Source organism: Psammomys obesus, unplaced genomic scaffold (genome assembly GCF_907164565.1).
Source record: "Psammomys obesus unplaced genomic scaffold, mPsaObe1.curated_primary_1811, whole genome shotgun sequence".
In the NCBI taxonomy this organism is placed as follows: Eukaryota; Metazoa; Chordata; class Mammalia; order Rodentia; family Muridae; genus Psammomys; species Psammomys obesus.
The window spans coordinates 4,382,941-4,410,232 of record NW_026596034.1 but is presented as its reverse complement, the minus strand read 5'-3'; the positions used below and the strand labels follow the sequence as shown (position 1 = coordinate 4,410,232).

Here is a 27,292-nt window from a genome sequence, read left to right as displayed (position 1 = left end):
GCCTCACCCTCCCAGCATACTCGTCACAGCGCTCCTGATCATCCGGGTATAACCCACTCTCAGCTTCTCCCAGGGGCTCGTGGCTCACTGACCCCTGCCTCCGCCCAGGGCAGCCTATTCGTGCTGGGGCGGATCTGCACTGAAATCCAGCCTTGTCCTCCACAGCATCCCTGACCAGCACCTCTGTGCTGTAGTGAGGTGGTGCCTACCAGGGGATGTCTCATGCAAGACGCCCTCCTTATGCAGCTACACCAACTGGCACAGCCTCGGAAACCTTCAGGTTCACGAACATGAAGACTTAATTGCCTTATGGACATCGGAAGAATGGAGGGCTTCTCCAGGGAGCCAGTCCTCGCCTCACTCTGACTCTCTCCCCCACCGGATAATGACAAGACTTGCGGCTGATTAAAGGGGGAAGACAAACTCCCCTCTAGGGGGCCTGTGACAGTTCCACCTACATTGAATGCCTATCCCCTCCTGGCTTCCCTCCTCCTCCCACCGACTTTTCAGAGGTGATTTTTAATTGCGTTTTCCCAGGTGGAGAGAGGAAGTGGAGATGAGAGGGGTGGGTCAGGGATGTCTCCCAGCATCCTCCTGCTTACTGGGCCAAGCACTGTGGGGCTCCAGTGCTCAGCCAGTTTGTGACCAGGTCAGAGAAGGCATTCTCCCTCTGACCTCTCCTCCCTCCAGGCACCTCCCAGCTCTCTGCCCCGGGCAGACTGGTTTCTTTGTTCTCGGACTTTCTTTTGGGAACTCCCTCCACCTCCAAGAAGTCATAACTATCTTGACCCCAAGTCCTGTGGCACGTCAAAGCATAGTCCATGGATCTGCTGGGGAAGGTATCTGGAGCCACAATGCTTGAACGCCTTTTGTAATATGGCATTGTGTTTGCAAACAACCTGTGCATCAAACTTTAAACCACCCCCTAGACGACTTGTAATCTCTACTGCTGTGCAAACTCCATGAGGTCATTGTTAGTCTGCATTGTTTAGATCATGACCAGAGAAAAAGTCTGTATATGTCCAGTGTAGGCCCAATCTTTAAAAAAAAATCTTTTCTATGCATGTTTGGTTGATATGGGGCCAGTGGATATGCAAGAGTGTGTGCCACCCAGAGGTCACCGCTGTCCATCATTCACTGTCCAGCTTTGACTGTACCTATTTGTGCTTAGCCCCTCCCCATTTGTGATTTGTTAAACACCAGTCAGCTTGTGTTAAAATGTGAACTTCAAGATGCAGGCTGGGGTGCCCCTGTGACTCCCCAGTGCTTCCTGCTGTGCCTGGCTCACATTGGCTGTGGGAGAATAGAAGGAAGGTTCCCTTATAGACCTGAGCATGCTCTCTGAGCCCCTTAGGTCTTAGCAGCAAGCCTTGCTTTGTCTGGTTGGAAACAGGCTGCTCCGAGGACTTTGCCATTGACAATGGCACCTTCTGGAAGTCACCTCCATTTCCTAGCTGGCCCAGTGGGGCCGGGATAACGAAGCTGCTTTAACATAAATAATTTGCTTCCAAGGTATAAGAAATGGGGAATATTTTTAGAAGGCCTGCCCTCCTAGGGGAAGTAAATGACTTTTAAAAATGGGATTTTTCAAAGTGGCCTTCAAGAGAAAAGGGGGCCGTGTGTGATGGTCAAATGGAATCCTGTGAATTAGTGCGACTCATTATTCTGGCCGTCCTCACACAGATGCACACTTGCTCGCTCACTCACTTTTCCTCCTGCCTTCCATTTCATGGTCTTAGCTCAATCTGAAATAAAACCCCCAGCAGCCCTCCTCCCTGGCCCTCAGCGGCGGCCGTCTGATTGGATGCCTCCCACAGCCCCGAAGACCAGAGCTTCAAGGAGGAAGCAGCCGGGGACACGCTGAGTCCTCGCTTCTTAAAGTGTGCGTCGCAAGTTACCTTGAAATGTTATTTTTTTTTTGAAAAAAAGTATTTTAGGTTCAACAGACACTTGGGTTCCTGTTAACAACTCATTTAAGGCAAAAGTGGGGGAAGGCGTTCAGATCAAGGCTTCTCTGACAACGTGAACCTCCTTACTTTGAACCCTTACAATGTCGATGGGATGAAAGATTCAGTGGCGACGTGCATGGGTAAACGCACAGGTGAGAAAGGACAGATGTTAGTGACAAACGGAGACGAGGGATCTTGGGATGGGCTTTGTCTGGCCAATAATGGAGAATAGATATGGGCGGGGGAGGGAGGCCCAGAAAAACCAAGACACAAAACCCACTTTGTGGCCATTGTGTTTGCACAGGAGTCTTGATCTGGGGAAGATGTGCTGTTGTGAGAACTAACAAGGAGGCTGGCTTCTTTGAACAGACAGGTTCTGAAAATCATCCACCATTGGTACCCTGGGGTGTCTTTCCCCTTCTTTCAAAATCTGGCCCCTTGTTGGCACGGGTATGTTTCCTGCCAATCACTCCTGGAACCTCCAGGGATCCCAGCTCTAGAAGGCTCATGTAGCCTCCCAGCACCCATGTATTCAACTTGAAACCACTCAGTCTAAGAACAGAAGTCTACCATGAGCGCCACTTCAACTTTTCTTTCTAGTTCCCTCCAAGGGGAACCCTGCTCCCCAAGACTCCTACTGGTATCAGGCTGATCCCATTTATTCCTACTCTGTAAGGCGCTTTTTTTCTGAGAGTCCCTTCTCCACTTGCCCACGGTCCACCTGTCCTGTGCCTCTGAGCTTCACCGTCTTCCCAGATATGTCTCCAAGTTTTGATGCTGACCTTCGAGCATTTGACACACCTCCTTCACTGCGTATCTAATTCACTGTCTTCCCAGGAACACAGGTCCTGCCTGCAGATGTGAGTAAGCCGCAAGGGACAGAGAGAGAGGCTCAGGAAGGAGTACCGGCCTCTTCAAACAACAGGAAGTGATCTGACTAGATGCTGAGAGGGTGCGCTTGCCTCTGCCTGGAGCGCTCCCATCCCCAATGCTTAGGAGCGAAGATTCCTCTTGGCTGCTGTCACCCTCTGCCAGCCACCCAGCCAGAGCCAATGAATGGTGTATGAGGTGAGGTCCAAACTTTCAGTCTTCTCTCATTCAGCAAGAAACTGAAAACCCGTCCAATCTCTGTGGGCACTAGGTATTCGGTGGCGAATACACACAGTTCTTGGTGTAAGGACAATTGAGGGTCACAGAAAGAACTGACTCATCTGTGACGGGCTGGAAAGGTAAGCGCAGGCTGAGCTAGCCCTTGCTTCTTAAGGCAGCTTGCTCACATCCAGTGGACTTTGAGCAGGCCACCTACATGTAGCAACAGAAAAGGAAGCCAGGGGACACGTTGGTGGAGCACCCAATGGGGTACTGAGCAGAACAGAGCTGATGGGAAAGGTCATTTCCACTTGGCAGCCTGAAACAGGGCTGGCACTCTGAGAGCAAGTCTACACAGGCATGTGACTGTGGACAGGCTCAGTTGTTCTTCCCACAAAGGCTCAGTCCCCATGCTAAGCACTGCCATCTTTTCAATATGCCTCAACTTCCAAGCTCCAATATGCCTCAAATTCCATACTGGGGCTCTTCAAGACTTGGCTAACATCTTCCCGGTGGACAGTGTCTCCCTCAAAGGTTCTCATTCGCTTCCTTGAATTTTCTACTGATGAGGTTAGTGTAATTGCCTTGGCTCATGGTTCTACTGGAGTCCTCTCTGGCTCATGATAGACTGAGAAGTAGAGGTATGTCTGTTTTTTTTGCAAAGCAATGGTTCTAGAGAGGGCACAAAGCTGAGGAAGCAAAGGAGTGTCTGGAGCACCCACCCACTTCCAAATCCAGGGACCGGAAGCAGACGTTGTTAATTGATCCCAATGCTCATTCCTGCTATTCCTGGACAGGGTACCCGCCTGCCAGCCAGCTCGCCCGCTTCCTTTGTAAAGCAGCACTGTTTCCTTCACACACAGCAATCACACGTTTAAAAAGATTTAAGATGGGTTCCCAGCTAAGCCCCAAAGATCCTTGATTTGCAACAATGTATGGATTTGCATTTCAGAGTCTCTGGGGCTGGGCACCCAGCATCTAGGCAAGAAGGCTCAGGTGGTGGCTGTAGCTGGAGAAAATGGCAGTTTAAGGAGAGAGCCCAGGGCTCCTGTGAAAATTGCTAATTTGCCCTGGTCCTTCAACATCCTAATTCTGCACATTTGGGCAACTCTTTCCCCTTTTCTGGGCCTCGGTTTCTCTATGAACAAAATGAAGATGAAATTGCTACCTTCTTGGAGCCCCAGTATGTACACAGAGTGTCGGGGGATGAAAGCACATTGTGAGACCCGAGCAGAGCTGTGTCACAACCCTTCTCCCTACCAAGGCCATGAGCTGGCTGAGCAGGTTTCTGTTCTGGAGGTTTCTGAGGCTCTGGAGTTGTTTCCCCTAAGTGGCATGGCTTTAGGGAAGTCTACTGATATGCGAGTTGGTTTACTGTGAACCTACAGGTTGGTGGCCAGTGTGGCCTCCCCTCTCTTGGCTCCAGAAAAGCTGCCTGGGTCCTGAGGACCCTGTAGAACAGCAGTTCTCAACCTGTGGGTCACAGGGGTGGGGTGGGGGTTGAGTGACTCTGTCACAGGGGTCGCCTCAGACCACTGGAAAACACAGCTATTTACATTACGATTCATAACAGCAAAATTACAGTCGTAAAGTAGCAATGGAAGCAGGTTTATAGCTGGTGCCACCACAACATGGGGAACTGTTTTAAAGAGCAGCAGCATTAGCAAGGTTGAGAGCCACTGCTGCAGAGAATGGTCCCTAACCCTCCTCCATGCAGTGGTACACACAGGGGTTAGGCAGCCCCATAGCATCCGCTGCATCTTAGTTTTCCTCCCCACTTCTCCAGCACTCCTACTCTCTATCTCCCTCCTCAGGCCTTTCTTCTCTCCACTGTGAAGAAGGGGGAGGGAGGGCTCTGTGGGCCCTTCTGTTGTTTCCCCAACCAGTCCCAGTGGCTTCCCCACTGGGACGGTGCCCCCAGAGCCTGTGTCTCTGCAGGACTTGAAGCCTGCTCTTCTCTGACCAGTGGAGCCTGCCTAATGCATCCTGGGGGAGGCAGATGCCTTAGGCAAGGCAGCCTGCCCTGAGAGCTGAGGGCCCTGCAGCCCAAGCCCTGGGAATTCTGCGCATGTATGCTGGATGCTTGCCTGCAGTCCCAGAAAGGGCCTCATGCCAGAGAAACAGACTCACTGCTCTGTCTTCCACTCTTAGCTGTATGGACTTGTCTTCTCGGGGGATTAGTGAACTGTGGACGTCGGTGCTCGAAGGCAGAAGCCAAGGCCACTTACCTTGACCACCAGAGACCTTGAGTTCTAGCATCAGAACACAAAGGAGGGTCCAGGGAGCATGGCCCTCAGGTTCAGAAGGGCCCGGACATTTCAGAGGCTGCTAACGCCCACTCTGCAGCCTCTCCTAGGTCTCAGAAGGGCCCAGGCCCCGCTCTGCCCCTCCACAGTGCATCCTAGCTCTTTATCTACAAGTTCTCAATGAGGTGCCACTACTTCAGGGGCCCCTGCTCTGCTCAGGGTGGCTGCCCACCCTAGGGGAAACAGCGCCTCTGACTTGACCTTCCTCTAGCCCGGGAGTTCAAGGGTGTGGTCACAACTTCACCTTCTTGTCTCCTCTTCCCATAATGCCACTCTTAACAGCCAGCTCCCATAGGTGCCTCCTGATAGGTGCCTGGGACTCTGGATCTGCATACCATTGTTATTTCCTTTTCTGTTGACTGGGCCTGAGTTGTGTGACAAACAGGACACCACAGATGCACGTGGTGGTGACTGGTAAGCTTTGGGGCCTCACGTTTTTACCTGCTCCCTGTGGACTGCTTGACCTGAGGAAAGCATTCATTTTGATGTCTATGCTGCCTAGTGAAGGAGGCAGCCCTTAAGACAATGGCCAGTCTGGGACAGCTGTTCCACACACACACATTGAAAGTGACAGAGCCGGAGCTCCCATCTAGTTGCTTCTGTGTCCTGCTCTAATGCTCAGGCACCCTATGGAAGGCTGAGGGTCATTGCTCAGGGCTGTGACATCAAGCCTTGGATAACTAAGATGCTCAGTGCTCTGTAGGAGGTTTCCCATCTTCCAGCACGTGGCTTTGGTTAGGAGCAGCCCTCAATTGATTCAGCCCTTCTTGACACAACAGGTGGAGGCTGTCCCTTCAGAGGACATGAACTCTCCTTGGCGTTTGTACCTTGAGCGCAAACACTGATTCTGGAAACTTCTTGATATTACACACAAACACATACGTACACATATACACATAAACACACATATAAATAAACATACACACACAAACACACACTTATATACATATGTAGACGCACACAAACATATACATATACACACATGCACACAAACAAACATGCACATACACATATACACATACCCTGAGAATGTATGTAAGCATGTATGTGGTGTGTGTGTGTGTGTGTGTGTGTGTGTACATGCCTGTGTGTGCTCATTCAGAAGCCAGAGAAAGACGTGGAATGTTTTTTTCTATTGCTCCCCACCTTATTCTCTTGAGAAAGGGACTCTTGCTGAACCCAAGGCTTTCCCCTTCAGGTAGGTAGAGCAGCCAACCAGCCACAGGATCCACCTGTCTCCACCCCTTGTCGCTGGTCCCTGGGGCTACAGGCACTCCACGCCTGGCTGGGATTTAACTGGGATTCTCATACTTGCCCAGCAAGGACTCTTACCCACTGTGCCATCTCCCAGGCTCCAGGCTCCCCCCCCCCTTTGCCAAAGATATGCATGGCCAATGCTAACGTCTTCCTCAGATCATTTGCAGTCACAACACCGATCAAAGCTGCCAGTGCCCGGAACATCCGCCACTCAGCAACATCAGTATGCTTGATAAATTAGCTGTCCAGGAGCGTGGCTGATATGAGGGATATCTGTTGCCATTTTAATTTGTGTTTTGTTCACAGCCTTGGAAAAGAATTTAAAAGCTGCGAATTCACGGTGCTCAGTTCCCCGAATCTCTCTCCCGCCTTCCCCCAGGACAGCAGCTTCAAGTTGGCTAGCTGCGGCAGCACGAAGCTGCTTTCCCAGGCAAAGAGCTGAAGGCACGTGCACACAGAAGACCAGAGTCTGGAAGCCAGGCGTCTTGAGGTGCGCTCTGGCTGACAGACAGCAGTCCTGGAGAGAGAGTGGGGTGGCAGGGAGGTGCTGCCTTTGTTGCCGGGAGAGGACTGTGGTGCCCCCAGGCGCACTGTCACAGCGGTGGCGAATCCTGGAGCCGTCCTGGAGGCAGCTCTGGATGGTGACTGGCAGAATTTGGTAGTCCCTTGAGACTGATGTCAGATGCTGCTCCTGTCAAGCCCCGCCTCAGGGCGTGAGGATTATATCCGGGTCACATCCTGGATTTCCCACTGCCCAGCAAGACTGGGTACAAAACCAGATGCAGCAATCATAAACCTAGGAGAGGTTGTCACCTTTCTTGCTCACAAGTGTGGAAAAATGCTGAAGGCGGGTGACACGTCATCTCCAGGTGGTGGAGTTTGGTTTTGGTCTGTTGTGTCGGTTACTCTGGGTTGCTGTGTGCGCACCCTGCCTGACACAGGGCAGACAGCCACAATCTGCCTGTACCCCAGGGCACAGCAGAGAAGACGATCACCACCTGCTAGAGAAACTTCGTCAGACTTCTTCTCACAGGAGCCCTGGACTGGATGCCCACTCATCCATGCCCTCTCCCACCCTCCCTCCCCCTCTCCTCTTCACTCTGGTCATCTTAAGGCATCTAATTTACTGTGCATATAATTTACTGTATTGGGATGTGTGTGTAGGCTTACGGTGTGCGTGAAGTCTAGAATGCTACTTGTAGTATTTCACATCTTCTACCCATCACGTTGTGCCATCCATGATGCCAGATATGAATGGCCTCTAGGACCCTGCAGATCCCATGTGTCCTGGGGTTAGTGTCTCTCCGTAAATCTGTATAGACCTTTCGGTTTTACACTCAGGCCAGGGCCATCTGCTTGTCTCAGAGGGTAGGCTTTATCTCGGATCGTGTACTCCGCTACCGCAAGGCACGAGGGTCCCCCTTGGTGATGGCAGACCTGCCCGCTGCCCGCATTCACGTTAAGTCCTGTCTAGTTGGTATACGTGGATGCCATCTTGTTCTAAAATACCTACTTGATCCTATTCTGGGGGAAGAATCAGCCTCAGGGAAGTGACGTGCCCAGGGGCCCTCAGCTGGGGTGTGAACTGCTGCATGTGTGCCACTCTGAGCTCAACTGGAATGTCCAGCCACCCTCGGATGGGCCTGCGGCTCTGTCAGCAGCCGAGTGGACGCCTGTGGGTGCCTCCAGCAGAGCATCTTGCGCTGGGATCGAGCGCCACCTGGTGGCCTCTAGAGGGAACATGCTTGGAAAGGAAGACCGGGGACGGGCAGGTGGGGACCGGCAGGTGGGGACCGCCTTTAAGGTTGAGGCTTTTGATTTTCAAATATAAAACCAGAACATTGTTACTAAAAGTCAGAGTATAAATCTGTTTTACATACACTTTTCTTGTGTGTTTGATACAGGGTCTAACTATGTAGCCCCAGTTGGCTTTAAACTCACAATCTTCCCGCTTTAGTCACCTGAGTGCAGGTTGGCAGACATACTTTTCTACAACTGGCTTAACTCTGTGGGGACAGGCGAATGTGTGTGTGTGTGTGTGTGTGTGTGTGTGTGAGAGAGAGAGAGAGAGAGAGAGAGAGAGAGAGAGAGAGAGAGGCAGGGCATGCCACCGCATGCGTGTGGAGGTCAGAGGAGAACCCTGGGTTTTCATCTTCCACGTTGTTTGGACATGGTCTCTTTTGCTGTTCACTGTTATGGACACCAGGCTAGCTGACCCAAGGGTTTCCAGGGATTCTCCTGTCTCCAGGTCAGGAATAGTCCCGTGATTACAGATGTGCTACTGCATACAGCTTTCACATGGGTACTGGACATTTGAACTCAGGCCCTCATGCGTGCCGGGCAAACACTTTAGCCACTGAGGCATCTCTCCTGCCCTGGTGTACTTTAAAGCTTGGCACACCTACACAAAAGGCCCAAACTGCCCAGGGAACAGCTCATTGAGTGTTCACTGTCCCCCCTCCTGCAGTCCACAGGGCAATCCTGCCCTGGCTTCTAACACTCAGCTACTGGGCTGGCGGCTGTGTTAAATGAGAATCAAGGTGCAATCCCTTGGGTTTTGTTACCTTTGCGTGATGCTCTTTGTACTTTTTGACCTGGTCAATTTCTACATGGGTTCTGGTTTCTCTGTAGCAGTCTGTGAACAGACTTCAGTTCTTTCCTTGTATTGATGGTGCCCAGGCGTGATTTCAGCCTTCGGTTACACCAAACAAGGATGCTATGAACAGCTACCATGTTTCTGGTGCCCACGTGACCATGCGTGCCAATGTGAACCAAGAGGAAACACTGGTCCATGGCATCACTGCAGTTGGCCTTAGCATGCGCCACGTTTTCAGGTAGTTGGCCGGCTTACGGTATCCAGGGCTGCGCATGAAATTTCTGCTTGCTTCATAAAGCCCCCTGGCACTTGCCACTGTCCTCTGTGGTCATCCTGCCTGGTATGCGGTGGCACTTCATTTGTAGACATTGTGCGTTTGTGCCCTATCGTTTGTATATCCTGAGGACTGAACATTTTAGGTTTACTAGTCACTTAATTACCCTCTCTCATGAAATGTCTTCACGCTAGCTAGATTTTTGACTGTCTCCAGTTTGGTGACCTTTTCTTGATGTGTATGTACATGGAGATGGATCATCTGGAGTGTGTGTGTCAGACAGGCACTTCCTCCTTGGAGAAGATGATTTTTCACCCTCACTGATGCCCTTTGCTGAGCAGAGTTTTTCATTTTGATACTTCATTTTGTTACATGTTGTGCGTGTGTACGTGCGCGCGCGCGCGCGTGTTTTTCCCTTCTCTAAGGTCATGGACCGTGTCTGGTAAGCTTGTCCTCAAAGCATCTGCCACCTGCATCCATCTGGAATTGAGTTTTGCTTATGGCGGGGCTGAGGGTCAATGCATTTCCATATGGATACTGGAGCGGCCTGTCTGAGGGTGTCTAACTTCTGCTGTGTCGTCTCATTGTCATGACGCAGTGACTCTGTTTCCAATATGCGTTTCTGGGGAGAGGGATGCGACTGTCCTGCTTGCGGTGAATCCAGAGTTTATGAGGTCCTGGGAAGACCCAGTGCAGTGTGGGTGATGCTGAGCCCAGCTTGGGGCTGGCTGGGGCGTAGTTCTTTTTCTGCGCTGTCTGTACTGTGGGCTTGGACTCATTGTGGGCTGTTAGGCCAGGCTATCAGGAAGCTGAATGTGCTCTGTGGGCCTCCTTCCTGGAAAACCTCTGGCCTCACAGGGCATCCATGAAGCCTCCTCAGTTACAGGTGAAACACAGCCTGTCTTCCTCCAGCCTGAGCTGAGCTCCATGGAAGGGGCAGCTTCGCTCTTCTGGTAGGTTTGTCTGTCTCTGGAAGATGGCTCCCCACTGCCCTCAATAGGGCCTAGAGGTGCAGAGCCTCTCCTGGGGATGTGGCTCAGGTCAAGCAGGAGTGAGTTCAACCTTCCACTGTACTACTAGTGAAAACCGCACACGGATTCTCTACCTGGGGTTCTGGAGCCCCTCCCCCCCACACCCTGAGATTATGGTTCTGGGTTTCTACTGAGAAACAGCGGGTGGTTCTGCCACAAGGAGTTGCTAGGCCAGTGGGAGATAGAGGGCCAGAGAGGGTGGTGGGTGTGGGTTCAAGCGGGAGCTCTGCCACCAGCTCGGGAGGACCTTGAGGAAACAGTGCCTCCAGCTCCCTCCATCTCTCCATGCTGTGGGTTGGATTATGATCTGCTGAAATCCTCAAACACCACCTTATTTGAAAATAGCGCCTTCGTAAGATTGGTAGGTTGAGATGGGGTCATTCAGGTGAGCCCTGATTGGCTATGACTCAGGAGACAGAAACGCAGAGAAGTGAGCCATGTGACAGACGTGGAAGCAGGGCTTGCTGGCCTGCTGCCAGGAACACCTGTGGCTTAGGAAATGAGAGCAGAAAGGTTTTCCTCAGACTTTTGAGCTTTAGAGCCACATTGTTACCTTGATTTTGAACCCCCCCAGCCCCCACCCAGACCTCTGCAACAGGAGGCCTTGTGGTCAATACTCCTGCAACAAGCCCTCCCCACACTCTCCTGTCTGTCTCTGGCTGACTGCGGGAGACAGTAGGGTCTCAGAGTGACTCCCATCTAACTGATCCCAAAAGAATCCATTGCTAGGCCATCTTGCTGCAAACCCTCAGCTAATCTTTGGCCTGACAAACCACATTTAGTCCCAGGATGACTCAAGCGCCACCCAGAGACCTGTCCCTGATGCTCATGCCCAGTTAAATGCGTCATTTGCTCTCAACACGATTGCCTGGTTTTAGCCTCCTAACTTTCTTGTTAATCCCAACAGTGGCTGGTCTCTTATGCTTGCTGACCCAGCCAGGCCCTTTGCAAGGTTACTTTATTATTCTTTCTTTCTATGGATCCAGGTTAGTCTAACCCTTTGAATCTGAGCTCACTTTGGCCACTATAGACAAGCATGAGCTCGAACACAATGTAATTATGCCCTAGTCCCAAGCAGTGTCCTCAAGGCCTTGCCCCCTCTTAGCACACACAGACACTCTATTAACATACAAGCCCAGGCTTGTCTGTTAGAGAAGAAACAGCCATCCTGTGCAGGACTGTCCAGAGCCAACCTGCCCTAGCTGACTCACTGAGCCCAGACACAGGCATGCAGCCTAGGTCTGCCAAGGCCACTCACAGCACCACCACTCAGTGGATGGTATAAAGTGGGTGCTTTTATTGTTACATGGCAATAGCTCATTGTTACAATTCCAGATGTTAACTTCCAGTTAACTTCCAGATGTTCCTTTCTTTCTATGAACATTTCCTCCAAGGGGGCAGAGGAGAGGTCTCCCCTACTACTCCCATCCCTCTCATGGGGACTCCAGAAGGAAGGCCACAGGCCCAGTCGGTCCTACCCCTCTCCTTCCTCACATCTTTAGATATGTCAGGCTGGCCCTTGTCACCACAGATGCTGGGCCACCTCTGTAGTTTCCTGTAGTGTGATTGTGGTACTTATGGATTCCTGTTGATGAGCATTTTAAGTCTCCCCTCTCTCCAGAGTTCGAGTCATACAGAGGCAGGAGCATGCACGCTCCTACTCACACCATTCCTCAGCCTTGTAATGGGCCGTCACCCAACAGTGGGTACCCACTGGAGAGTTGCAAAGCAAGGCTTACAACCTCCATACACCTGACTTTCTTCAGTGTCCCCTCCACCACACTTAACTACAGGTTCCTAACTGCTGTATTGTCCTAGCCCCCGAGGCCCTGCAAGCTCTGTTTCCTCTGCCTGCCCGTACCACTCTCATACAGATCCGGGCCCTCTTATTTCTCAGTTAAAGTAGACACCTCCTCTGGGAAGCCTTTCTTCTTTAGCACACTAAGATCTCCTCTCCAGGGATTTGACCTCACTTTGTGCCCAGGGTTCCTCCCTGCTCACCCTTCTGTCTTTGGGATTAGCAGGATCCCAGGCACCCTCTAGGGATTACCCAGCCTGTGCACTTCCCTGGGAGTGAGGGCTGTACTAGCTTTCCCCTGGCAACTTCAGGTTTCACAGAGGTCCCAGAGCGCGTGCAACAGAGCTTCTGTACAACCAGATGAGCTCTGCAGGTGGACGTGGGGCTTTAGTGGACCATGAGAGGAATCCAGCAAGCCATGCAGCACGCCCAGTGAGGAAAGGTGAATGATAAAATCTGTGTTGTCATGGAGTCAGCCCTTGCAAGAGAGAACTTCAGCCACCAGCCTCAGGCCTACATGAGGGCCTGTTCCCTACAGTTATGTCCCTCATACGGCAGTGATGTGTCTCCAGACAGCTGTCCGACTTTTTCTCCTCTCTGAGCTTCCCATGGGGACTTAAAACCTACTTTCTTGCTTAAGAAATGTTTTCTTCTGAGAGGCAAAAACAAAACAAAATCCCCAAAACAGAAAACCCAAACAACAAAACAAACAACTTTTGTACTCCCCCCAGTCCATTCTGATGTCCTAGACAGGGCCTTCTTGGAGCCCCAATCTGGCTTTGAACTGGAGCCCTTGATCCCCTTGGTCTCTACCTGTGCTGGCAGACAGGAGAATGCCACTATGTCCAGCAAGCTTTCTCTTCCCAGTTACTCCCCAGGTGATGTAGTGTAGAGCCGAGGACAAAGATGACACCTGCAAGTGATGATGCATTTGACTTGTTCTCCTGGCGAGGTCTACAGAAGCTGGTCTACAAGGTGGCTGGCCCTCATGGGGTGAGCCTCCAGCTGGCAGTGCAGCTACAGTGATACGGCATGCTGATTCTTGAATATGGTCTTTGAGTCTATGTCGCTCTCCACCATGTGTGGATGGATGTCCACATCCATCCCCGCATCCTTGCACAGCTTGATCAAGGTCTTGATGTTGTTCTTGGACAAACGCAGGTACCTTCAAGAGAAGGTAGGGAGAGGTGACAAGGGGCCATGGGATTTGACTTTCACTGAAAAGGGGTTGGCTTTTGGGCTGTGTAGTGGCCCACAGCTCACAGATCTCTCTGAGTCTGAAGCCAGCTTGGTCTACATAGTGAGTTCTGGGACAGCTAGAGCTACATAGTGAGACCCTGTTTCAACAAACAAACAAACAAACAAAACAAAAGAAGAAGAAAAGGAGGAGGGAGGGGCTGGGGTATCTCCAAAGGAAACAGGCTGATTTTCATCGAGTCAAGCATGACACCTAGCATGAAACTTAACAGAAGCCATGCTATGTAAAGACAGGTGCTCATTTGGGGAACGAGGTAGCCCATCTGCAGAGTGACAGTCAGGTAAAGAGTGGGCCACCGCATTGAGAGGGCTCTATTAAAACGGCACCAGGAAGAAAGAGAACACGACTAATGTGAGGGTGTGGCCATGTGGAAGTGGGTGGGATGTGGGAAGCCGAGTTCTGCTGCAGGCAGAGGATTTGAGCCAAGGCTGGGGGCCCTCAAGTGTGCACATGCGGAGCTTCAGGAGCAGGCGTATGTGCCTTCCTTCAATGCGCATACACAGTTAAACAAGGCCATTGATTTAAAGTGTTTTCTGAAGCCTTGCAATCCTGCCTTCTGCTGAAGAGTGAAATTGATCCCATCTGTGCTGTGGGATCCAGACAGAGCTCCTCATTTCACTGTCAACCTTGGCCTTGGAGCCAACTTTATATTTAATTACTTCATTTATCTCTTTATGTTGAGACAGGAGCTCATTATGTAGCTCAGAAAGCCTCAAACACAATCCTCCTGCCTCAGCTCCTGAGTACTGGGATGACAGTGTGTGCGACCCTGCTGACTTCTTGGTCCCAGTGTTATTAGAGGGTGGACGCTACTGGCCACCTGCTGGCTAGTTAAGGGTGACAAGGGGGGCTGTATTGCCATTCCTGGGCTTTCTGCCATGCTTGTGGGCTTTTGGGCTCTGCCCCTCTACTGCTTTGGCTTGTGGCTCCAGTTCCCCCTTTCTCAAGGGTAGCCTGCCAGGGTGGTGTGGGTGGACTGGCGCTTTCACACATCTCTTTCTTACGACATCATTGTGCTGTCTCACTGTGGTCTTACATGTCTCCCCGGTGACTTCACAGCTGTCTGTCCCAGTGCTCCTGACTTCTCTGGGAAAGAAGCCCCCCCCCTACTGTGAAGCAAGGGGCTATTAGAGCCATATCATTGCTCTGTATGGGCAGCTGGTCTGGTGTTGCTTCTCATTGGCTCTATCCCTGCTTCATCTCTTAGTCTTCAGGAGCAATGGGCAGCACTGACCTGGGAAGTGTGGCTGGTCAATTTCTAGGCCTTGAGGTCGACTTTCACCCAAGATGGTTCTATTGCTGCCAGCAATTATCCTGTTGCCTCTATTTCTCCTCAGCTAAATGTTTTTCAACTTTGCCTGCTATAGCTTCTGTTGTGAAGCAAATGGAAAATATTTCTTTACTGTCTCTGACTGCTGGGAAACCCAGGGCTTTAGCCTTGTAGCAATCCTTTGCCAACTAGAGGCAGGTAAGGCTAGAAACTGGCCCTCTGCATGTCCAGGCACGTGTTCACAGCCTATTGACCTAGGCCTGGCTCCTCTGTGTGTCCAGGTGTGTGTCTATGGCCTTACGTCCCTCTCCTCACCCCTCCACGTTCAGGCATGCATTCACAGCCTGCTGTCCTGGGTCTACCCATGTACCCAGTGGTGCTCACCGGCAGCTCAGCACCTCCTCTGGCTTCAGCATCTTGGAGCTCTCTATCTTGGGCTCTGTACCCTTCTCCATGAGGCTCTTCAGCTTGCGTTCATAAGGGTTTTCAGGAGCCTTGTTTGCCCAGAGGCCCACCCTCCGGTTGCCAAACATGGTTTCCTGAAGTATAGGGTCTACGGAGCTCTGTCTGCGGAATGGGCTTACCCGGGTGTTGGTTTCTAATGCGATGACATCCTTGATGTCTAATTCTGAAATTGGAAGATGCCCCCAGTAAGTTAGATCGTGTGAGAGGTTAGCGTTGGGCAGGGAAGGGTGGTGGTAGTGGGAAAGAGGAAGCTAGAAAAGTGAGTGGACTCCTTATGGCTGATCTGAGGTCTTGGCGAGAGCTCCCGCGAGGCTGTGCCTAGCCTTAGCCCAGCCTTTCTTCTCCAACTGCCTTCCTGCTCAGCTTTTCTTTTGCCCATTTCTTTCAATCTTTTCTGTCCGTTCTTTCCAGAGGAAGGGTATCTAAAGAGAATTAGCCTAGAAGAAGAAATCAGAAGAGGTGAGCCTTGAGCTGGGATTAAAAGGGCAGTAGATTATGGTGTGGAGACAAACTGCAAATGGCAGGCGTGGGTGGAGGAATAGTGTACAGCTGCATAGACAGTGAAACTGGAAATGTCTGACATGACTCAAATGTGAAGCTAAATCTGGGGCGCCTTCGCTTCTCCTTTCCGGTTCTACACCAGTGGCTCTACATTGCAACCCTTTGGGGGTGGAACCAACCTTTCCTAGGGGTTGCATTATCAGATATCCTGCACATCAGATATTTACATTGTGATTCATAAGAGCAGCAACATTACAGTTTTGAGGTAGCAGCGAAAATAATTTTATGGTTGGGTGTCACCACAACATGAACTGTATTAAAGGGCTGTGGCATCAGGAAGGTTGAGAACCACTGGTCTACAAGTTTTATGAACTACCAAATTGCACACTGTCTAGTCATTCTTCTTCATGGTGTGACTGGTGCAGAGAACAGTCCATTGCTTCTTGATGTCTGCAAATATTTTGGAAAAATCAAAGTATCTTCCTCCCAGTATTCATAAAAACTACATGTTCTCCTCCCCTTCCATCTGACCCTAGCCTATCAGGTCTCATCAGGACTGGCTGCATTGTCTTCCTCTGTGGCCTGGTAAGGCTCCCCTGGGGGGAGGTGATCAAAGAGCCAGCCACTGAGTTCATGTCAGAGACAGCTCCTGTTCCCCTTACTAAGGATCCCACTTGGAGACTGAGCTGCTATGGGCTACCTCTGTAGAGGTTCTAGGTTATCTCCATGCATGGTCCTTGGTTGGAGTAACAGTCTCAGGAAAGACCCCTGGGCCCAGACTTTTTTGGTTCTGTTGCTCTCCTTGTGGAGCGCCAGTCCTCTCTAGGTCTTTAAGGGGCATGGAAGAAGAGGGAAGAAGGGAGGGCAGGATTGGGAGGGGCTGAGGGAGGGGGCTACAGTTGGGATACAAAGTGAATAATTTTTAATAAATAATAAAATTTAAAAAAACTACATGTTCTTCTTGGCATACTGTATTTGACAGCTACAACAGCAAGAATGATAGGCGGAAGCACACCCTACTTAAAGGTCCAGCCTTTAATTAAAACAACTTTAGCATCCCATCATCTCAAATGAGATTGGCCATATATTTTCTAATTCTTATTAATTAGGTTGACTTATTTTATGTGTGCTTTATTTTTTGCCTATGGTTCGGCTTCTTCATGAGTTGCTTGCTGTGAGTCCTGGCTGTGAAGGGTCCCTCACCCACTGCATGCAGCCTGCTCAGTCATCAGGGGCTAGTGTTTTCACTTCAGACACTAGAGCAATCAGTGTATTTTCTCGAATGAGGTCTATTTGCCAAAGTGCTTTTAGTATTTCTCGCATGTCTCTGACTGTGAGTTTGGTGCAGTACTTCTTGGTGTAATGTCACTGTAGAGTTATAATGGTTTGTGAAGTTAATGCTGAGGGGTCCAGATTTACATGCTCTGTAATGCTAGAGCGGCAGTGGGTTGTTGGCTCCTTACAGGCCAGTTACAAGCCATTAGTGGGCAGGCTGCACTCTGCAACAACGCAGATACCAAACCCTTAAGGCCTGCAAACATGCTTAGTAGACAAGCGCATGAATTTCTTGTTCCCCTGCCTTAGGTTTTTGCTTTGTTGTGATATCTTCCTGTTCGCTGTCACTTGCTTTTCCAGAAAGCATTGTATTTAACCTCCTTGTCATCTGTCATCTCTGTTTTTCACTCATTTCAGCTAGGATTTAATCTCCCTTTTTCATAGTAATCCTGTCTCTACTTATTAAGTCACTGCTCTTACTCTTTGTTTTACTTCTGTATTTTGTTTCACTGTCAGTTTCTTTGTGCAGAGGTTTGGATTGAAATAGGCTTGTTTGCATTAGTGTCTGATATGTGGGTAATTTTGTTATGAATTTCTTAGTCTTCACTTTTCTTTAAGACTGAAGTGTATCTTTCAGCGTTATTTCCCATGATTGTTTTAGGATAAAATAGAGCTCTCTAAAATCTTAACTTTATTTCTTATGATTGTTTTAGGATGAAGTAGAGCTCTCTAAAATCCTCTGTTTTAGGAAGCTGGAGCGATGACTCAGTTTTTAAAGCTCCTTATTGCTTTTGCAGAGGATCCAAGTTCAGTTTCCAGCACCCATACAGGGTGGCTCACAACCAGCTGTAACCCCAGCTCTGATACCTTCCGGCCTTTGAAGACACTGTACGGCCCATGCACAAAACCACACTAAATACATGAGCATATACATAATCTGAAAGATAAAAATAAATCTTTAAAAATAAACAAAATATTTATGCTTTAAGATGAAAATTTTTTTGGTTGTGATGAAGTATATAGGTGATGCTGACAAATAATTGGTGATGTAAGATTTATGGTGTTTAGATGTGAGTCCATACCATCTGTATCTGCACGAGTTATAGCTCCCTGTTACAGCTTTTTATTTTGAAAGAGGAATCCTTAGCATTTCTGAGTATTCATACTTTAGAAAAAGATTCATTTTTTTACTTTATGTGTATGACTGTTTTGCCTGTTTGTATGCATGTATGTATGTATGTACACTGTGTGTGTATGTGCCTGGTGCCCAAGGACTCCAGAGGTTGGTGCCAGATCCCCTGGAATTGAAGTTACAGTTCTGAGCAACCACATGACTGCTGGAAACTGAATCCCAGGTCTCTGCAAGAACAAGCAGTGCTCCTAACCACTGAGGCATCCCCGCAGCCTTGTAATGTGTTTTAAAAGATTCTCTTGATTTCTTCTCCTTTCCCTAATTAATGGCCATTTCTGGTGCCTGTGGCTGTTTAAGGTTCTTACTGACTTTAACATATAAGAATATCTATCTCTGCTGTTTCCTGTGTTTCTTTCTACTCAGTTCTGCCTCATCTCATTTGCATTTCCTTGTTATCTCCACATTAGCCTTTATCTTTACTTATTTTTTAACCATTTGGTTTTAAGAATGCGTCTGAATTTTGACTTTTAAATCCACTATTTCCTAATTTGATAGAATTGCTTTTGTTGGTGTACAGAGATGTACATGACTATGCATTTTAAATATTTCCAAACTTTCAGATATCACCCAGTCATCTTGAAGTGATGAGGATGTGCCCTGGGCAGGTTTACAATTTGTGGACTTTCCTTTATAATCTATAGACTAAAGGCACCATGGCTTTCAGCATCATGCCAGGTTGATTCTTTTTTCCTTCTGAGTAAACTTCTCTGTAAGCATACACATTTTTACTAACAGCGTTCAGGAGTTCTATCAGCATGTGGCTATGGGGAATGGATCCAGACTCCCTGGGAGGGCCAGTGGACTTAACTTGGAGAGAGACTTAACTTGCCCAAGGTCTCAGATGCATACGAAGTAGCCAAGGAACACTTCATGCCCCATATGCTGTTCTGGCCTGTGGCTGGTCCCTGATGGCTGGGTTAGGTGGCCTTATCTGTGTCTGCTTATGAGGTTGGTGCTATGCTCCAGGGAGCCCACTGTCTCAGTGTCCACTTTGAAAATCAGGGGTCTTAGAGCAACCACATATACTTTCCTGTGATCTCTGATCCTTTTCTCGATCCAGGCGTGCCTACAGTGGAAAGAACAGCAACACTATTAAAGGTTATGGCAACTCAAAGGCTTTCTCGAGGTCACTCTAGTTTTACAACCATATCATAGACATAGCTAGTGAGCATGCTAGAGGTCTTGCACCAAGACCCCACTTCTAATTCATGGTGAACCCATGGTGTGAATCCAGGATGTTGGTGTCCTGGAAGCCTGCACTGACCTGATGGGCACTTCTGGTATATAACTGAACAGGTAAGTTAGATTTTTAGCGGGCCACATTTGGGACTCAGGATGACTCGTTATTCATGTAGACAAGGGATGTATATGCACATCCCATTAGAAATGCACCTTTGGCCCGAGAGCCAGAGTACATGATGGCACTTCCAGGAAAATGGCCACAAAAGCCTCATCTTATTAGTATTTGGACTTCTCCCGGAGATTTGTCATGGAATATGTTTTCCTAGGAGTTTTCTCTGGCCTATATCAAGGGTGACCATTCTAAAATTCAAACCCTCAGTGGCTTGCCATTGTATTTCAAGCAGGCTTACGTTCTAGAAAACTCAATGGATACTTTTGCTTTCAGCCAAGGTTGGATATCAGAAAGTGGGGTTCTTCTTTTTAACACAATTAGAGACCCGGACATTGTGAGCGATTGCAGCAATGAGACTTTGGACAACAGGCAACATGGGCAGTGAAAGAAAGAAATGTTGTAAGGCCCGTGACTGCCCCAGGTCGCAGCAGGTACATCCTTTCAGGACAAAACAGGGAGAGCTCTCTTGAGTTGAGCAAGACTGGGTCCTTAGGGAAAACCAGGCAGCAACAGAAGACATCTCTATGGGTTGTTGCAGACTGTTGAAAGCCCCTCCTAGCACAGTGGTGATTAGCCAGCGCAGGACAGGAAGGGACATAGTGGGAGAAATGGTAGATCAGAACACAAATGTATCCACACTTGGGATAGGAAGTCGCATGTAGCCTGGGATGGCCTTGATTCTATCTGTGTGTAAGAGAATGACCTTGAATTTCAGATATGTTAAACGAAAAGCTTTAAGAGAAGGAAAATGACTCCAGACAGAATTCTGGATCTATGTAAGGGAGTGAAGAATACTTAGAATGCAGGTAAATGCATGTCTTGTCTAAACGTAGTTTTTTCTTTTTTTAAAATCCCAATGCTACATTGTGGGCTATAACATGGAGAGGTGTGATAGTGACAGCACACATGAAGGCACTGGGGGCCATGGAAAGGTCTTCTTGTAGGTGCCTTCTGCCGGCAGGAGGGGAGAGTGGCTATGAGAAGTCAGGCGAATGCTCAGGCCAGACTGTGTCACTACAACTGTACAACAGGGTTCCAGTTGACAGACCAAGGAAAATGGGACAGAAACAAAATCACACCCAGCTGCAGAAGAAAACGAAGCAGGGATGGACAGAATCCGCTAGAAACAAATTCCAGTGTTTCAGGGTATTAACTCAGCCACATCGGCAATATTGGTGTGTTTATTTAATTTGGCTCAATTTTTATAGCTCTGTTGAGGTATAGCTGACAAATACTTTTGCTTGTGTTTAAGTGCATACAATGATGATTTAATGTACACATAAATTGAGATATGGCTACAGTCATCATGTTAATTCATCTAACAGCAGGGTTACATTCTGTTTGTAGACAGTTAAGCTCAATTCTCTTATGAAAGCTGAAGTTTTTAACACTGGACCTTTTTTTTTTTTAACAATAGTGTAATAACTTTCAAGTGTGTAATACAGGGCTGCTAACTACACTCACCATGAATACAATTGTATTAGATCCCAAGTGTGTGTGTGTGTGGGGGGGCAGGAAGGTATTTGTGCTTGCACAAGCATTAGGGGAACCTGAAATATTAAGCACAAAGGGCTGCTCCTTCAAGGGGTGTGCAATGCCTGTCATTTACCCAGAAGGCTGCAGTGGACTGCTCTCTAGCCTGGTGACCTTTGCTCTATCATCTATGTGTCTGGAGACTTTCCCAGCACTGGGTCCTCCCAGTTTGTTTTTCTTAGTTGATCTATAGAATCTATCTTTATGGACTTCACAGGGAGTTTTCTTTTTTTTTTTGGGGGGGGGGAGTTTTTATTAAGTCACATCTGAGCTGTATTTAGCTTATTCTGTTCCTCATGGAGGTTTACGTATGCTTTGTTGTGCACTAGGGATTGAGTTAATTATCTGCAGAATGCTTTTTACCAAATTGTGTTGTGCTTAAATATGCCTTAAATAAATCCTTGGAGTCAGCCTCCTGAAGTTTGAACCATCATTGGCTACTGACTCATGTTGAACAAATCGCCTTCTTGCCTCCCATCGCTTGTCACTAGGGCTCTCCGTGAAGGTCTCAAGAGACCCCAGCACCCAGGAACTTTATGTTGTACTGGATGCCTATACTTTTGACATGAATGTCCCCATTTTGCCACTCCAAGCCCTTGGCAACCACCATTTTCCTACTTCTAGAAGCTCAAGCATTTAGATCCATTTAGACAGAAGCTCACACAATGTTTGTCACTGTCCAAACTTTCACTTAGTCCAAAGCCTCTCAATTCATCTGTGCTGTTAATGACACTGGTTATTTCTTTCCCATGCCTGATTAACATTCTACTTTAGGCACACATCTGATCTTCTTATCCACTGACCCACCAATGCACACTTAGGTTGTCCCTCTTGACTGCTCTGGCCAGTCCTGCTTTGAGGGTAAGAGTCCTTCGGTGTCTTTGGGACTCTACTTTCTCTTCCCCTGGCTGTGTATCATGGGTGGGATTGTCAGACCGTATGTCAATTTGTTTTTTTAATTAAAAAAAAAAACAAAAAAATGAGTTTTCCAATATGCTCTGCCAATTTATAATCTCACCAACAGCATGAAGCTCTCTTCTTTCCATATCTTTCCTTACACTTATTTTTGTTTGTCTTTTGAGTCTGGTCATCCTGTGAGGTCTGAGGTGGTATCCTCTGTGGCTTTGGCTACTATATTAGTCAGGGCTCTCTAGAGAAATAGAACTTATCGAATGAATGACTCTCTCTCTTCTCTCTCTTTATATATATAAAATTTATAATTATAATATATTTTAATAAATAGAATTTATTATTCTAATAAGTCCCACTTATATAATATATATACATATAATCTATGTAGACATATAATTTATAATATTTATGCACATAATTCATAATAGTAAAATACATAGACATGTTACATAATATATACACATATACTATATAGATATATAATAAACATAGATACATATAATATATTATAATACATAAACATATCAACACATGTATATATCTCCTTTATATACAATATATATTATAATATATAACATACAATATATATTATAATACATTCACACACACATATCTTAGCTGAAGGTTCATGGATTCTAAGATGAACCCAAACCTGTGGTGAGTTTCTTAAGTGATTTTGTTCTTTAATCCAGTTTGCTGCCTCAGGAGATGATTCTCTACAGTAAATGACAGATTTTGCAACTATTTAATCATTCAGACTTCCACTCACGCCAGCATAGCTACAGAAGACACGGGTGCATAGGCACCAGAATCATAGCAAAATTGCTTGGGGTGTTTAATTGTTCAGTTATTTTCACTTGATTATTAAATGTATATATATATATAAACATATATATATATATATATATATATATATATATGGGGATATATGCATGCACATGTTTGCATACACACACATTGGATGTTGTATTATTTAGTCTTTCTATCACTGTGTTAATAAATACCTGAGAAAATTAACTCGAGGGAAAAAGGATTTATTTTTGGTGCATGACTTCAGACGGTCTGAGGTCAGCTGGCTCCACTCTTTCTGGGCCTGTGGTGAAGCAAGTCATCGTGGCAGAGGGTATGGTTGAGTGGGTCATTCACCTTACAGTAGCCATGATGCCCCCAGCAGGTGAGGGAGTCCCTGGGCAGCAGGGGAGACCTTCCCAGCACACACCCAAACCTGATCTAGGCTCCACCTCCTGCTTTCCAACACTCCCAACCATGCCTTTGTGTCAGGAGTCACCAGTGGATTAGCCTAGTGATGGAGCCAGAGTTCCCAGGCCCCAGTCATCCGTGCACAACAACTGGCTCTAATGGCTGGGACCAAGCCTTCAGCATGTGAGACTCTAGGGGCCACTTCATCACCAAGCCACAATGGTTATCAACCCTTCCCTGGCAGGCCGGTTGCTAGCTCTCCCTCCCTCCTGGTTCTTTACTTTGTAGATCCAGTTTACCATGTAGATGTCTTTTATTTTGGTATGGTCCTTTGGTTTATATTTTGCATTTATTATCTCTCTCCCTCCCCCCACCCTCTCTCTGTGTGTGGGTGTGCGAGATGTGAAAAAGCCATTGGTAAGACCAACATTGAAGTTCCCCCCTGTGATTAATTAGACAAGTTTGGTAAGTTTCAGGCCTTACACTTCAATCTTCAACCTCCTGAGAGATTTTTGTCTTTGTTTTTTGCTTTGAGTGGGATAAGGTACATTCCTTTCTGTTTATCCATTTCTCCAAGATAGACTACTCTTTCTCTTTTGTATATTCTTGGCACCCTTGTCAAGTGCTTGTTAATGGTATATGTGGGATTGTTTCTAGACTGTTTTGTTATGTTGTTTCAATGTATCTGTTTTTAGGCTGATACCACACTGCTTTGATTACTACCGCTTTGGAGAATAGTTTGAAATCGGGAAGTCTGATGCCTCTGACTTTTTTCTTCTTCCTTACTGTTTTTGTGAAAATGCAATAGGAAAGTTGAGAGATCTTATATTGACTCTGTAGATTGCTTTGGGCAAAACAGAAAATCTGAGAGTATCTCTCCAATCTGAACACAAGGTCCCTTTTCGTTTGTTTGTGGCTTCATCACGGTCTCTTGTGGTTTTCAAAGTACTGTCTCTTACCTTCTAACTATTTTATTGTTTAGATGCCAGTACAAGTGTTATTCCTTTTCAGGGGATGAAGAGATGGTTCAGGGGTTAAGAGTTCTTACAGTTTGGCTCCCAGCAACTGCTCACAACCACCTGTAACATCAGCTCTAGGGGGTCTGGTGAACTCTTTTGGCATCACTGGGCACCACACACAAGGATACACACACATATGGGTGCATACACACACATATACAAGCACACAAGTATAAATGACAATAAAATCATAAAAATCCTTTTTAGCATTTGTCAAGAAATACAACATCATATTAAGCAAAATAAGCTAGACTGACAAATACAATGTTTTCTCTTACGTGGATAGAATTTTATATATATGTGTGTATGTATGTGTGTGTGTACATAAATTCATTTCTGTTTAAACAAAAATGAAAGTAGATGGGGACCCTCTGGGAAAAGAAAGACTAGCAAGGAAACAGCACAGAGGGCGGATGTAGTTAAAATACACGACATAGTTGAAAATGTGCTTATGAAACCATTGCTGTGGGAGATAAATACATGCCATAAAATCAATTCTAATTTTTTTACTTTTAATTTGCTCATTAATTCTGTTGTTTTTTGCTTGTTTGTTTTTGAAGTCTTTAAAAGCTTTGTGACCATGACATCTAAAAGATGATTTTATTTCTTCCTCTCTGATTTTGGTCTCTTGTGTTTCTTTTTCTTGTCTCATTGCTATGGCCATGGCGTCCAGTGTCATGGTGAACAGAGATGGCAAGTGGGCACTCTTGCCCTGTTCCCGGTCTCAGCTTTTCACAGTGATGTTAGCTGTGGGCTTGCCCTGCATGGTCTTTACTCTGTTGAGGTGATTTCCTGAGCCTGTATCGTGAAATGATGTTGACTCCTGACAGAAGCTCTTGACCTGGTTTCTGTTCTTCATCCTGATAGTGCAGTACACTCTGTGTGTGGATTTTCCTGTGCTGTTCATCCTTTCATGTTGAGAGTAGCTTGTGCTTGGCCACTGTGCAGCCTTTCTAGTGTGGTATTAAATCCAGCTGGTACCATGAAGATTGGCCTGTGAGGTTCCTCTTTGCTCTTCGGTGTCTTATCAAAGCTTGGGAAGGATTGGCATTGATTCCCATTTAAATGTTTGATAGGGCTCCCCAGGAACCCAGCAGGCCCTGGGCTTGTCTTTGTTTTGATTATTGATTCAATCTCCTTCCTATTGGTCTGATTCTTCATGATTTGATCTCGACAGGTTTCATATGTCTAGGATTATCTACCAAGCAGTAATCTATCGCTGCAAGGTCATTTATAACAGTCCTTCACTCTTCTGTGGCATCTGAAATGTAGACTTTTTCTTTACAAAGGCTCCTTTTTTGGTAAGCTTAGCTAGAGATTTATCAATTGTTTACCTTTTTGAAAATTCAACTGTCAGTTTCACTGATCATCTTATTGTTTGCGCGTCTGAATAATAATTATTATTTTTATTATTTACTTTGTTCTGTTAAGTTGATCTTAGGTTTTTCCCATTTGTCACTTTCTCTTCCTACAGTGCAGCACCTGTAGTTATAGATGTCACGCGTGCAGTTGCGAGCTCCCCTCAGCTTTAGTGTGTGTTGCTTCTATTCTCACATGTCTCTGGATTCGGACCGTGTACTCTTGGACCTCTTCTGAGATACCTTGTTGGGAAGAGCAATATTTAATTCATCGCTTTCCTTTGATTCTGGTCGAATGCAGGCAAGGTGTCCATCGTGCTTGAGAAGCTGTGTGCAGCTGCCACTCTCAGAGAGGTGGGATGCTCTGTACACATCTATTAGGTCCTTTGGTCTTGTGTTTTTCCAATCTGCTGTTTCCCGATTGATTTTTTGTCTAGATGATGTATCATTTTTCCTCCTCTTTAGGCTATTAAATCCCCTACTATTATTGCCTTGCTGTTTGTTTCTGCTTTCAGTGCTGTTAACATTTGTTTTTATCTATTCAGGTGATCCAAGGTTAGATGCATAGATATTTGCAACTGTTAGGTCTTCTGACGAACTGACCTCTTCACTGCTATATAAGAACCTTTGTGGTCTATTTCATTTGATGCCAGTACAGCTACCTCCTGCCTTTTCCATTCACACAGAGCTTCTTTTTCTCCAGCCCCTTACTTTCAGCCCATGTGTGTTCTTAAAAGTTGATATGAGTCTCTGTGGGCAGAATAGTTAGATCTTTAAGCTTTCCAGCCACTCCGTTTTGATTAGCAAATGTTATAGTTTACATGTGCTCCCCAAATTCACACTTGATCCTCATTTGGGTGGTGTTGGGAAGTGGGTTGTGCAGGGAGGTGTCTGATTAATATTGCCAGGAGAGCATGTTGTCATGTAGTGAGTCCATTCTCCACACTTCCTTTCCTGCACACACCAGCTGCCCTTCATCTTCAACCACTTACGATACAGCAGAAAGGACCTTGGCGGGTGCTGCCGCTGGCATGTCCTTGACCTTGCATTCTCCAAAGTAAGGTAAATAAGCCTTTCTCCTACCCAATGTATGCTGCTGTCGCAACACAAATGGATAGAAGAGACTTTCCTTTTATAGAGAGAAGGACTTACTATTGCTGTTTTGTCTTTGATGGCTTGCATGCCCTTTGTTTCTTTCCTCTTGTCTTTCCTTGTGTGTTGATGGTGTGTTTTGACCGCTTTCTCTTAATATCTAGCATATCTACTGCAGGTTTTTCTTCTGTGGTGCAACGCAGCTTACTCAATCCATCTGAAAGTTATGCTATTTTACACTATTTTATGCTAGTGACAGGTAGCCTTGATGGCATACAAATGGCTTCTTCTTCTGGTGCTGGGCACTGAACCTTGGCCTCCTGTACTCGGCAAGGTCTCTACCCCTGAGCTACTTCCGAAGCCCACAATTTAAAGTTTTTAATTCTGTGTACTCATTAGCAAGGCATTGCAGTTATAGCTATTTTTCTAAGTATATTGAAATTTATTAACTTTTTTCAGGAAATAATAACTCACTTAATAATTATAAGTAGCTCATAAAAATGTGTTAGTGGACATACAAGATAGCACATATATGACTCACAATGAACTCACAATAATTTGGT

General features: G+C 47.0%; 1 protein-coding gene across 1 annotated transcript in view; it reads right to left on the bottom strand.

Moving 5' to 3' along the window:
- Positions 1 to 11,785: 11,785 nt before the first annotated feature.
- Positions 11,786 to 27,292, bottom strand: part of CUNH16orf78 (chromosome unknown C16orf78 homolog) — a 28,331-nt gene continuing 12,824 nt past the window's right edge. Inside the window, exons 4-6 of the mRNA XM_055621541.1 lie at positions 25,762 to 25,800; positions 15,213 to 15,456; positions 11,786 to 13,465 (exon numbers count right to left, since the gene is read on the bottom strand). Of these exons, the coding sequence (XP_055477516.1) occupies positions 13,318 to 13,465; positions 15,213 to 15,456; positions 25,762 to 25,800 (431 nt within the window). The 3' untranslated portion in view covers positions 11,786 to 13,317. The remainder of the gene's footprint in view (positions 13,466 to 15,212; positions 15,457 to 25,761; positions 25,801 to 27,292) is intronic.